General features: G+C 38.1%; 1 protein-coding gene across 6 annotated transcripts in view; it reads left to right on the top strand.

Moving 5' to 3' along the window:
- IQCB1 (IQ motif containing B1) overlaps positions 1-7,519 on the top strand; it is a 41,896-nt gene extending 34,377 nt beyond the window's left edge. For 3 of the 6 annotated variants that reach the window (XM_055438218.2, XM_055438044.2, XM_055438133.2), the window contains exons 13-15: positions 3,918-4,049; positions 5,644-5,791; positions 6,633-7,516. In XM_055438218.2, the coding sequence (XP_055294193.1) occupies positions 3,918-4,049; positions 5,644-5,791; positions 6,633-6,862 (510 nt within the window). In that variant the 3' untranslated portion in view covers positions 6,863-7,516. Of the gene's footprint in view, positions 1-3,917; positions 4,054-5,643; positions 5,792-6,632 lie in introns of all 6 variants that reach the window. The other 3 variants (XM_055438336.2, XM_088837483.1, XR_008687481.2) reach the window with 2 other exon arrangements.
- The last annotated feature ends 7,044 nt before the right edge of the window (positions 7,520-14,563 follow it).

The raw sequence follows: 14,563 nt of genomic DNA, 5'->3' as shown, positions 1-14,563 counted from the left end.
GTCCTGGATTAGTAGGCAGAGACATGGGTTCAAACTTGATAGATATTCAGTCCTTATTACTTTGATAGAACCTTGTGCATCATTTACCGAAGTGCAGTGTTGTTATTTGTTAATTTTTTTTTGTTTTTACTTGAACTATGAGCATCTCAAGGGTAAGTCACTAAGTCTTATTTATTGTCAACTTCTCGCATGTGCTTCATACATGAATGAATGTCTACCCTGTGTTTTTCACTAAGTTGTTATGTGGATCAGATGACCTAATTTATGGGAAAGTATTTTGTCAATTATAAAGTCCTGTTTAAGTGCAGCATATCATATTGGATGTTGTAAATGCATAGATAATATATTAGGTATAATTAGATCATTATAATTCTTGAATTATAGAATGGTGTTCTTCAGTGATTTTCCTGGGGTTTATCTGGAGCATAGTAATATTTTATAGCACAACTCTATTTCACTTAATATCTAGTTTTCCTAATATATAGTTATTTACTTACACATGGTTGACGTTCATATTAGGATTTCAGTCATATAGCATTTAGATTTATAATCCCTTATTGTAAAATTTTAGGTCAGTTTCAGTTTTTCATAGTCATAGATTTTGAACAGTCTCTTTGTTGATTTCTCTGATTAAGCTTTTACAAAGTTTTTTCCAAACCATTCAAAAAACAGAGTAGTCCTCTACTCTGGGAGAGATAGTCCGCTGCCTACATCTTTCTCATTCAGGCCACGTCTGCAACAGATGGTCCTGTTCTGTCACTGAATCACATCCATGCATGCTGTTTACCTTCTGCTAAGCGAGGCCATCTAAGGATTAACCCATAGATACCAGTGTTAGCCCTGGAGGAGGGCATGGCAACCCACTCCAGTATTCTTGCTTGGAGAATCCCCATGGACAGAAGAACCTGGCAGGCTGTACGTAGTCCATGAGGTCACAAAGAGTTGGACACGACTGAGCAACTAAGCATAGCACAGCATTAGTGTTAGAGACTGATGGTGAAAGGAGGAACCTGTGGGTCCTTTCTGATAACTTCACTTCATGAATACCTCCTTTTTTTTCCCCCCGTGCTGCTTGTCATATGGGATCTTAGTTCCCTGACCAGGGATCAAACCCATGCCCACTGCAGTGGTGCAGTAGAAGTGCAGTCTTAACCACTGGACTGCCAGGGAAGTCCCACATTTTTTATTTTGATTACATGTTGAAATGCTAATATTTTACATATATTGAGTTATGCTTATGTAACTCAGTACATGCAAAATACTAATTTCACCTCTTTTTACCTTTTACCCTGTGTAAACCAGCTAATTTCAAATTACACATCCTTACTCATATAGACAACTTAGGGTTTTCTGTAGTAGTATCGTATTGGAATTAAATTTGAAGAATTAGCTACCTTTACCCTTTTAATGCTCCAGGATTTTCTTTTCTTGCTTTTACATCTCTTAAGAAGCTCAAAGGGGGCCCCCAAGAGCATGGGAGTAACGGGCATCAATAGGGCCAAGCAGGGTCAGTGCTAGTGATCAGTTAGCAGAACCCTGCCCTCCTTGGCTGGCTTTAGACTCCCAGGGGAGTCTCTGAGAGAGATGGCCAGAGACGCTTAACTGGTCCTCTGCAATTTGGTGCAAATGGCAGACAACTTTTCTTTTGCAGAGCACTGCGATCTGCTAAGCCTACAAAAAAATAATACAAGATATAGTAAAAAGTGATAGGAAAAAAGCTTTGGGAAATCTAGAGAGCAGAGCAAGAAGAAAAGAGAACCAGACTAAGAGGTCAAATATCCAAACATGTGAAACAGAGAAGAAGAAGAAAAACTGGAGGAGAGAAAATAAAATAGTTTGATTTCCCAGAACCAAATACCATGTGGTTTAGTTCAAAAGGACTGATCAACTGTCCAATACAAAGACAGAAATACACTCACATTTATTTATTCACATTACTGTGAAATACACTGGGAACAAAAGTACTCTTCAACAACATAATTGGAAGCTAAAAGGTATTGGAATTAGGGTGACACATGTTTGAGGGAAAATGACTTCCAATTAGAATTCTGCATCCAACCAAACCATCAGTTAAAAATCAAGATAGACTATAAAGATATATTTATGCATCACAAATCTCTGAAACAAAGGGATAACTCAAGAAAGGAATCCAGAAAACACAAAGGAAAAATGAGAAGAGTCACCAGGATGATGGTGAATGGGGATATCAGGATGACAGCTATGCACCGAGCATAGAGAACGACTGATCCAGATGGAGCAGATCAAAAAGCTCCAGAATATATATCCAAGAAAATTAATTTGGTAGATTGCCTGATATGTTTTACTGTATGGACAATTAGGGCAGAAGTTGTTATATATAATCAGTGGTAAATACATGGAAAAATAATCAAGGAAAATAATAGAATTATTAATTCCTTGCTTATTTTTCTAACGTATTAAAATATACAAGGAAGAAAAAAGTAATCATCACATACTATAAGATCATAAAATAAATAGCCTTTATGTAGGCATAATGTAAACACTGAACATTAACATAACTAAAATTATGATTTAATAATATTGAATATTTAGAGATAAAGAAAGTATGTGTGAGAGAGCTAAGTCCTTACCTTTCATATAAGAAAGTTAATAGATAATACCTATACTGAAAAAAATCACAAAAATGTAGATGGAAATAAACATCAAAAGAAAAACCTGAAAGAACTAAAGTTGATGTCTTTGAGAGGAGAGGAGAGGATAACTCGGCAGAGAGCTGTAAATTTTTAACAGTTCTTCTAAAACTGATACTTTAAACGATAGAGTTACATCAACAAATTTTTGTAAAGCATCAAATTGTAAAATATATTAGGTTGCAAGTCATGCGGTTTTCTTGCAACTCTTCAGCTCTGTAGTTGTAGCACAAAAGAAATTGTGGACAGTATGGAAACAAATGAGCATGATTGTGTTTCAATAAACATTTGTAGACACTAAATTTTGAATTTCCCTTAATTTTCACATGTCATAAAGTAATTCTTTTCCTTTTGAACTTCATAATCATATAAAATGTAAAAGGGCTTCTCTGGTGACTCAGACAGTAAAGAATCTGCCTGCAGTGCAGGCGACCTTGGTTCAATCCCTGGGTCAGAAAATCTCCTGGAGAAGGGAATAGGTACCCATTCCAGTATTCTTGCCTGGAGAATTCCATGGACAGAGGAGCCTGGCAGGCTACAGTCTATGGGATCGCAAAGAATCAGACACGACTGAGCAACTAACTTGCACTTCACTTTCAAAATGTAAAAAAATCATTCTTCTCCAGCTACTCAAAAACAGATAGCAGCTGGATTTGATCTGTGGGCCATATTTTTCCAACTTTTGCATTTAATAAGGTGAACATAGAACAAAGGAGAAGAGTGAAAAAAAATGGGCAAAATAATTTCTTGTCTCCAAATCTTGCCTGTTACAAGATTTCTTATCGGGAATTCATTCTGAAGAACAAAAGGAAGCACATTTGTTTACCAAACTTTTTCTAATATACTGTCTCCTTGATCTTTACTATCTTTTGGCTAAGTAGAATTGGGGGTCCCTGTTTTCTGTAGACATAGAACCTATCTTATGGAGATTGAGTGACTTGCCCAAAATCAGACAGTTTTATAAGAGACTGGAACTTAGATTAGAACCCAGAGCTGGTTCTCTGTTTACTTCTCTTTATTGCCTTCTGTAAAAGTAATACATGAATATATCTTTGTAAAATATTAAAACACTACAAAAGATTATAATGATAAAGTTATTGTACTCTGTCACATCTGTCATCTCTCCCTCTATACACACTATGAGTTAACAGCTATTACAGTGTTGTCCCTACTATATATTGTTGTAGGAAGAAAATAGTTCTATCAGTTAGGGAAGAAAAATCACAAGTTGTTTTTTTTTTTTCCCAGACTCTTAAATTCCTAGCAAAATGCCGTAAGAAAAAGAAACTATTTGCTCCTTGGCCTGGACTCAGAGAACTCACTGATGCACGCAGAATTGAACTGAAACAACAAGTGGATGACTATATCAGAAGACATCCAGTGTGTAGGCTTTTGTGTTACATTATTGCAGTGTGTGATACTCACCAACAAATAAGTGTCTCAGTTGTATATGTACATTTATAGTTGGCATAAGGTAATGCAATGGCTTTATCGTAGCCTTACTGTGGCATTACCATGGCTTTACTTGGTAAGACTTTGGAGTCTTATAATTGCATGGCCCATAAAGGTAAAGTCAATAGTAAAGGACACTTCACTTCAACTTAGTGGTTTTCCATGCTGCATCAGTAAGACTGTTGGTACATACTTATCAATATTTATTATTTTCATATCCTAATGAACAGGAAGTGGTATTGTGATTTGGGTTTATTTACATTCTCTAATAATTAGTGATTTTTAACATCTCTTTTGTGTGTATTGCTTATTTGTATATCCTTTTTTGAAGAAGTTTCCATTGAAGTCCTTTACCCATTTTTAATCAGGGTTTTTTTTTAGTGTTGAGTTTTAGGAATTCTCTGTATATTCTGGATATTAATTCTTATCAGATGTATGATTTGCAAATATTTTCTTCCATTCTGTGTGCTCCCTTTTTACTCTATTGATAGTGTCCTTTGATGCATAAAACTTTTTCATTTTGATGAAGTACAATTTGTCTAATTTTTGTTGTTGTCTGTACCTTCACAGTGTCACATTAAAGAAAGCATTGACATATCTAATATCATAAAGCTTTTCCTCTATCTTCTAAGAGTTTTGTAATTTTAGCCCTTTAGATCTCTATTTTTTATTAATGCACTGTGCATGATTCTGACGCATTCTCCTATTCAAAAAAGAAGTGCTGCTTTAGCCATGCTGTAGTACAGCTGTTACTCTGTGGCTGACAAGTAAGATGTTAGTTAGAACAAGGCAGCATCCATGATCCAGGAATTGGAATACCTGAGAAAACTGTAGTGTTAGAAACTTTATCAGTTTCAGTGTTGAGGTTATGTCATCCTTGTTCTAAATATTAATAATTAGGTCAGTTCCCTGTAAAGTAGCTAACTAGCCAGAAGAATAGGATCCTTTGAATGATTCTGTCCCTTGTTCTGTGAAATTAGAAGCTGTATAACATTATGGCTTAGATAAGTTTGAGAGAAGGAACAGGATAAGAAGTAAGGCAGTTTCTCAGGTGGCGTTCAGAACAAAGGGACTGGTCCTGTTACTCCTCTAGGCCAGTGTCTTTACCAAACCATTTGTAATTTTCTCTGTGATTCCTCAATCTTACCTCTTCTCCCAGAATACTACACTATGTGAGGAAGTGAGGTATAGGAATATATCAAAAAGAATCTTTCCCACCTTCATTTTCAATGAAATCTGCTTTTAAGAAGTTATTTAATGTTTGTTCAAGAGTACAAGATCAGGCTTCCCTGATGGCTCAGTGGTAAAGAGTCTGCCTGCCAGTGTAGGAGACATGGGCAGGAAGATCCCACATGCTATAGGGCAACTAAGCCCATCCATCACAACTACTGAGTCTGTGCTAGAGCCCAGGAGCCACAACTACGGAACCCACATGCAGCAACTACTGAAAGTGAAACATACTTTGATATATGTATCCTTCGTGTGACAATTTTCTTCTGTCCTTTGTTCCCATGGCTCTTAGATATCAGCTGTGACCAGCAGGGAGCTCCATTCCCAAGCACAAGAACGACTGCAACACTACTTCATGGGCAGGGCTCTAGAAGAGAGATCTGAACAGCACAGGGAGGCACTGATGGCTCAGATCAGCACCAACATTGAACAGTTGATAAGTATGTGCTCATTCCATTTTTGTTTCCTAAAAGGAACACCCTATGCAAGATTTTGGTGACAGCCATAATCTTCAGAAGGAAAATAGCATTTAGTGGTCTATTAGCCCATTTCCTATCCTCAGAAATTTCTACTTGTGGATCATATCAGCACACAATATTTTCAACTGATGCACATCCCGTAACCTTCCTGACTGCTTCCCTAAGCCTTTCTATCATTCATATGTACCAACTCAGACAAAGTTATTAATTTCAAAGATGCTGAGCCCTACTAGCCAGACTCTGTTATATAGTAAGAAAAGCTTCTTAAGCCTACTTTAAAAGTAGATAATGACAGTATTTTATGGTGCCATTTTATATTATTAATGAATTGTTTTCACAAAAATTAATTCACCTGCTTCTCACAACTGCTGGTGCATTAAATGAGAGATCCCATCCATGAAGCCAGTGTTTCAGACAAGTTCTGAAACACTTTTATTATTTGTGGAGCAGAAGGGTCAGGGTCCTCTGTTTAGTGCCATTTACTTGTAAATTTTGTATTTTTGAATGGATGGGTGGCTAGAACTGAGCCTTTTGTCTGTAAGAATTCTGCAGTTTTTTTTTTAAGTTCCTACTCTCTTAAGTAAAGCATCTAAAAAAAAATCTTCCTCTTTATTCTTTCCCTTTAAACACGGAAGGATGGGCTACATCTTTTGAATAGTCAACATGCCAACTACAGCTGGCAATAATAGAGTTAGAATCTAGTTTCTGCTGCTATTGCAGAGTTCCAGCTCTGCAGTTTCTCAGTTTCTGTTTGTTTGGTACAGAACTCTTCCACTCACCTGTTTATTTTTTGTTACTACAGAAGCACCAAGTCTGAAAGAGGCAGAAGGAAAAGATCCTGAGCTCTTCCTAAGTAGATCCAGGCCTGTGGCAGCCAAAGCCAAGCAGGCCCATCTTACCACCCTGAAACATATACAAGCACCCTGGTGGAAGAAGCTTGGGGAAGAAGCAGGAGATGATATTGACGTCCCAAAGGATGAACTTAGTGTAGAATTAGGAACTTTATTCATTGGTGGAACCAAACCACCTTAAAGGAGTTAACCTGCAGGAATGACATATCTATATTTAAAGAGATTATATTGGTTCTACCTCTGACATGCTAGTAGACTAGTGTTATCTTTAACTCATGGCTTTCCAGAGGTTCTTCTCCAAACAAAACTTGAAGGAAATAGGCAAAGAGTTATTTTCTACCTCAGTTTCAATTCTTTTCTTTTTCCACACCTCCATCCTTGGCCACACATACAAATTGGTGTGGCTTTTATTATGAAACTAAACTCAGCATTGTATTCTGTTATTAATATATATTTGAAATGTGATATTTCTTTTTTTGTTTCTGCTGTTTTCCAACTAAAGGTGTTTTCTAAATAAATATTTTCAACAATTGTTCTGAAAAACTTGTCAGGTTTACTTCAACTTTTCACATTTATTGATTTTTCTATTAAATAGACTTTCCGGATAGCGCAGTGGTAAAGAATCTGCCTGCAATACAGGAGACACAGGAGGCGCAGGTTCAATCCCTGGGTCAGGAAGCTCCCCTGGAGGAGGAAATGGCAACCCACTCCAGTTTTCTTGCCTGGAAAATCCCATGAACAGAGGACCCTGGAGGACTGTAGTCCATGGGATCTCAAAGAAGCAGACATGACTTAGCAAATGTGCATGCGCTCACAGGAAATGTGCTCTTGGAATTTATTAAGGTGAGGGAAATAAATGGTCAATAGAAAGACAATTAACTATTTTCTACCAGTGTTTGAATTCAGCTTTTTCTTCTTATTACTAAAAGTTCAGTTCAGTTCAGTTCAGTTGCTCAGTCGTGTCCGACTCTTTGGGACCCCATGAATCACAGCACACCAGGCCTCCTTGTCCATCACCAACTCCCGGAGTTCACTCAGGCTTACCTCCATCGAGTCGGTGATGCCATCCAGCCAGCTCATTCTCTGTTGTCCCCTTCTCCTCCTGCCCCCAATCCCTCTACATTTAAAAAGTCCACTTGGGATTCAATACCAGAAAAATTTCTGCTAATAAAACTGCATTCTTTCTATTAAAGAAATAGACTGAGTAGGGAAACTGGCTGAGTAGGGAAACTGAGGAGAAGGCAATGGCAACCCACTCCAGTACTCTTGCCTGGAAAATCCCATGGACGGAGGAGCCTGGAAGGCTACAGTCTATGGGGTCACTGAAGGTCGGACACGACTGAGCGACTTCACTTTCTATTAAACTAAGAACAATATAACCTACTATTTCCATTTTGGTCTTGTCTCCTAGGAGTCTCAGAACTAAAATAATGTTTAATATCTGCTATGATTCTCAATATCTACATGATTATTAGGTTCTAGCCTAATAATTTTTAATTTCGCTATTATCTCTGTTTTAATACCAAAAGCCACCTCTATTTGTGTTTTGATAATACATAATTTATGTTAAAATCAATTAAATCATTGACTCCATATCATAAGGAACCTGGAGTGTGCTTTTTCTATAAATGAGTAGAAATACCAGTATTTCTGGATGGAAAGACCAAATACTATTATAATGTTCATCCCTCTGAAGTTTAGTAAAATTCTAGTCAAAAATCTAATGTAATTTTTATTCATAATTTAGAAAATGAGTAAAATTCATTTGTAAAAATAAGCAGATTAGAGTTCTGATTTCACTTAGAATATAAAAAGTTCCATGAGAACGTTTCTTCTATCTTAACAACAAAAAATTGCAAAGTAATCTATGAAAATCATTTTTCTTGAGCCTATCAGATAGTTGAGGCCTCAAGATAACCAAATAAATCGATGGGACTCTATCTATGAAATAAACCATTTTATCTTTAAGAGCACAAGAGACAAAAGTGGCTGGAGTAAATCAACTAAAATTTTAACAGATTCTTAAAGGTGAAGTGTGAGTTGCATGTCAGAATATCTAGGTACTTTAGAAGTTAGAGCTTTACCAAATACAAGAAAGTTTGGGAGCAGGGCAGGAGACCTGAAGAGATACCTTTGTGGCATAGGCAAACAGGAGATGACAGGCTGCTACTGGGTGACATGCCCAAAGCTTCACCTGCTTTCCCAGACCCTTTTCTTAAAGGTCTTAGACTGCTAGAGCAGGGGCAGCAAGCCCTCTTATATCTAAGGCTCAGACAAAGTTCCATTGCACCTAAGGAAGGAACAGAAAATCTAGCTGTCTGTGCTGGGGATAGGGGTGATAGGAAATAGTCTACCATGATACAGGTAAAGTCCAGTGTTACTGAGGGAAGTATGGAAATAAAAATCGTGTCTCCTGGGAGGGAGGCAGAAAATGACGTTGGGCCCAGAAATCCTGCACCTACACGAAGCAGATGTATGGTAAGCTAATGAAAAGGAGCAAGCTCCTGCTAAAAACCAACCACAGATATGAGGCAGTTTGACTACCATGGCATAAGAAAGCCCTATCTCCAACCCCAGGAAGAAGAAACTTGGCCTAAAATTTAGGCTGCATCAGGATAGAAGACCACCCAATTCTCAATAACTAGCCTAGCACCAAGTAATAGGCAGCAGTAGTTAACCACTGAGGTAGGGAAGCATGGAGAGACACCCCTTCCCCACTCTCCCCCCACCCCACCCCATGGCAAAGGCAAACAGGGATACTTGAAAATGGAGGTAAAGCAGGAACTTAGAAAAACCTTCAGGTAACAGCAGCTAAAAAATACAGGTACTTGAAGCCTATAGTACATTAAAAATGAAAAGAAATGCCAGACCTGGCTAAACTCCTGAATGGTTTAACTCAGCCTCCCTGCAACACTGCAGTATAATTCATTTTTTTCTTTAATTTCTGACTTAATGCTGTCTCACTTTCTGACGTAAAACACTGCTAAGTTTACTATAACAAAACAGTAATTCAGTATTACTCAGATAAATGAAAAATAAGACATTTTAAAAAGTGATATCAATTATTTGATCATCAACGTTTGTCACAATTTAACTTTATTGGCTCCTTATTGTGAAATTCAGACTTAAATTGAAGAAAAGTAAGGAAAACCACTAGGCCATTCAGGTACGACCTAAATCAAATCCCTTATGTTTATACAATGGATGTAACAAATAAATTCAAGGGATTAGATCTGATAGAATGCCTGAAGAACTATAGACAGAAGTTCATAACATGTACAGGAAGTGGTGACCAAAACCATCCCAAAGAAAATGCAAGAAGGCAAAATGGTTGTCTGATGAGGCGTTACAAATAGCTGAGAAAAGAAGAAAAGTGAAAGGAAAAGGAAAAGGAAAGATACACCCAACTGAATGAAGAGTTCCAAAGAATAGCAAGGAGAGATAAGAAAGCCTTAAGTGAACAGTGCAAAGAAATAGAGGAAAACAATAGAATGGGAAAGACTAGAGATCTCTTAAAGGAAATTAAGAGCTACCAGGGAATATTTCATGCAAAGATGGGCACAATAAAGGACAGGAATGCTAAGGAGCTAATAGAAGCAGAAGAGAGTGAGAAGAGGTGGCAAGAATACACAGAAGAACTGTACAAAATGGTCTTCTAAAAAAAAAAAATGTCTTAAAAGACCGGGACAACCATGATGGTGTGGTCACTTGCCTAAAGTCAGACATCCTGGAGTGTGAAGTCAAGTGGGCCTTAGGAAGCATTACTACAAACAAAACTAGTGGAGGTGATGGGATTCTAGCTGAGCTATTTCAAGTCCTAAAAGATGATGTTAAAGTGCTGCACTCATTATGCCAGCCAATTTGGAAAACTCAGCAATGGCCACAGGGCTAGAAAAGGTGTGTTTTCATTCCAATCACAAAGAAGGGCAGTGCCAAAGAGTGTTCAGACTACCGCACAGTTGTGCTAATTTCACAAACTAGCAAGGTAATACTTAAAATCCTTCAACCTAGTCTTCAACAGTACATGAACCAAGAACTTCCAGATGTACAAGCTAGATTTAGAAAAGGCAGAGGAACCAGAGATCAAATTGCCAACATCTGTTCAGTTCAGTTGAGTTCATTTCAGTTGCTCAGTCATGTCGACTCCTTATGACCCCATGGACTGCAGCATGCCAGGCTTCCCTGTCCATCACCAACTCCCAGAGCTTACTCAAACACATGTCCATCAAGTCGGTGATGCCATCCAACTGTCTCATCCTCTGTCATCCCCTTCTCCCGCCTTCAATCTTTCCCAGCATCAGGGTCTTTTCCAATGAGTCAGGTCTTTGCATCAGGTGGCCAAAGTATTGGAGTTTCAGCATCAGTTCTTCCAATGAATATTCAGGACTGATTTCCTTTAGGATGGACTGGTTGGATCACAGAAAAAGCAAGAGAGTTCCAGAAAAAAAACTTCCTTGACCTACTCTAAAGCCTTTGACTGTGTGGATTACAACAAACTGTGGAAAATTCTTAAAGAGATGGGACTGTCAGACCACCTTAACTGCCTCCTGAGGAATTTGTATGCAGGTCAAGAAGCAACAATTAAAACCAGACATGGAACAATAGACTGGGTTCAAAATTGGGAAGGGAGTATGTCAAGGCTATATAATGTCACCCTACTTATTTAACTTCTATGCAGAATACATCATGAGAAATGCCAGGCTAGATGAATCAGAAGCTGGAATCAAGATTGAGGAGAGCAATATCAATAGCCTCAGACATGCAGATGATACCACCCAAATGGCAGAAAGCAAAGAGGAACTAAAGAGCCTCTTGATGAAGGTAAAAGAACAGAGTGAAAAAGCTAGCTTAAAACTCAACATTCAGAAAACTAAGATCATGGCATCCAGTCCCATCACTTCATGGCAAATAGATGGGGAAAAAATGGAAACAGTAAGTGGCAGATTTTCTTTTCTTGAACTCCAAAATCACTGTGGATGGTGACTGTAGCTGTCTGCTCCTTGGAAGAAAAGCTATAAGAAACCTGAACAGTGTACTAAAAAGCAGAGACATTACTTTGCTGACAAAGGTCTGTATAGTCAAAGATGTGGTTGTTTCAGTAGTCACATATGGATGTGAGAATTGGACAATGAAAAAAGCTGAGCACCAAAGAACTGATGCCTTTGAACTGTGTTGCTGGAGAAGACTTGAGAGTCCCTTGGCGAGCAAGATCAAACCAGTCAATCCCTAAGGAAATCAACCCTGAATATTCACTGGAAAGACTGATGCTGAAGCTGAAGATCTAATACTTTGACCACCTGATGCAAAGAGCCTACTCATTAGAAAAGACCCTGATGCTGGAAAAGACTGAGGGCAGAAGAAGAAGGGGTGACAGAGGATAAGATGGTTGAATGGCATCACTGACTTGATGGACATTAGTTTGAGCAAACTCCAAGAGGTGGTGAAGGACAGGGAAGCCTGGCGTGCTGCAGCCCACGGGGTCACAAAGAGCTGGACATGACTGAGCCACTGAACAGCAACAACTTTATTGGATGTCTTGCTCACATCATAGCTCATTTTCTATACAGAATAGAGTACTAGAGTGGGTATAATACAAATAGAGACCCAATACATAACATTTAATTTTAGAAACCTATATAGTTAGTATCTAGAAATAGAAATTTCTGCTAGTTAATAGAAATTCCATAGAAAAGCTACTCTGCATCCTGTTTTTCATTTTAGGAATATTCATATCTGTTTAAGTCACTTTCAAATTATGACAAAATAGAATCCAAAGGCAAGATTGCTATTATAATTATTAAATTTTGAAGATTTTATTCACCTTATAACCGAAAGTTTGTTTGCATTGACCAGAATCTCACTATTTCTCTCACCTTCTAGCCATTGGTAACCACCATTCTACCTTCTGAGTTTGACTTTTTTTTTTTTAGATTCCACATTCAAGTAAAATCATACAGTTTTTCTCTCTCTGGCTTATTTTACTCAGCACAGTATCCTCCAGGTTCATCTTTGTTGTCACAAATGCAGGATTTCCTACCTTCTTGTGACCAAATAATATCATGTTTATATTTTCTCACATCTTCTTTATCCATTCATCCATTAACTCTTAGGTTTTTTTCACAATCTGTTGATGATTATGAATAATGCTGCAATGATGTCTCTGAGATACTGATTTCATTTCCTTCAGATATATACCCAAAAGGGGGATTTCTGAGTTACATGGTAGTTCTATTTGGGGAATGGGAGTGCTGAGGAATCTCTATACTATTTTCCATAATGGTTAAGTGAATTTACATTCCAACCAAGTACAAAGGTTTCCTTTTCTCCATATTTTCTCAACACTTGTTACCTCATTTTCTTTTTTCTTTAATATAAAAGCCATCTTAACAGGTGTGAGGTGTTAGCTCATTGTGGTTTTGATTTGCATTTCCCTGATGGTTATTGATATTGAGCACCTTTTCATGTACTTTTTGGCCATTTGTGCTAAGAAGTTATTTAGGCATATAATGCTATCCACTGGAATTAATTCAAACTCCACAAGTTGAGGTCATCCCCAACAAAACTTCCCTCACTTCAGATGCCATAAATTCAGGTGTACCCAGGCTGCCTCGGAGAAGGCAATGGCAAGCCACTCCAGTACTCTTGCCTAGAAAATCCCATGGATGGAGGAGCCTGGTAGGCTGCAGTCTGTGGGGTCGCTGGGGATCGGACACGACTGAGCGACTTCACTTTCACTTTTCACTTTCACACATTGGAGAAGGAAATGGCAACCCACTCCAGTGGGAGAATCCCAGGGACGGGGAGCCTGGTGGGCTGCCATCAGTGGGGTCGCACAGAGTCGGACACGACTGAAGTGACGCAGCAGCAGCAGCAGCAGGCTGCCTACACTTCTGACCAACTGACCACAAATTTGGGAGTTGATGCAAACTTATCAGGTTTGATAATTCACTAGAACAACCCAGAGAACTCAGGAATACTTTTGAATAGTTTTGCTGTAATGATACAAATAACATTTAGCCAAGTAAAGAATTTGTTGGGCAAGAGTTTGGAGGATCTCAAACATCGAGCTTCCATGCCCTCTCCCCATGGAATCAGTATACATTACCCTCTCTCCATGGCACACTGAAGTGCTCACCAATCAGGAAGTTCAACTGAGCCTTAATGTTGAGAATTTTCACTGGAGTTTCATTACGTAAGCATGATTAATTGTACAATTGACCATGTGATTTAAGTCAATCTTCAGCTCCTGCCACCTCTCCAGCGGTCAGGAATCAAGCTGATATGTGGCTCAAAGCCTTAACACTTTAGTCCCTTTACACCCACCACAAATAATAAACACACTCCTGTCACTTGGGAAATTTCAAGGGTTTAGAAGCCCCATCTCAGGAACTCAAGGCAAAGAACAAATCCTTTCTTATAAAACACCCATACATTAACTGTCTGATATAAAGAGAGATGTACCCATATTTGGGCATAAGCAGTATCTACCTTATTCTTTTCTGTTCTATACTGTATGACGTTTAGTCAAAAACTGAGACACACAAAAAAGCTGGGGAAAGAAACCAACTTTCATCAAGAGATAACAAAACCATATTCAGAGATGACTCAGATATTGGAACACACACCAAAAAAGATGTTAATAACTGTGATTAATAAAAATAAAATGTAAAAGTTGACAACATGCATAAAGAAATAGGGAATTTCAGATATGCGAGTTTAAAAATAGATTAGTGGAAATGCTAGGAAAAGTACAATATCAGAAGTTAAGTTCGTTAGCAGTTCCTTGACAAGTTCATTAGCAGACTAGAATTGAATAAAAAAAAATAGATGAATTTGCCAGTACATTAGTAGAAATGTTCCAAACAGAAACACCAAAAGAAAA

Source organism: Moschus berezovskii, chromosome 1, assembly GCF_049115385.1.
Source record: "Moschus berezovskii isolate FMDL1 chromosome 1, NW_MosBer_1.0, whole genome shotgun sequence".
In the NCBI taxonomy this organism is placed as follows: Eukaryota; Metazoa; Chordata; class Mammalia; order Artiodactyla; family Moschidae; genus Moschus; species Moschus berezovskii.
Note: the sequence above shows the minus strand (reverse complement) of the source record. Positions and strands in the feature narration are given on the sequence as shown.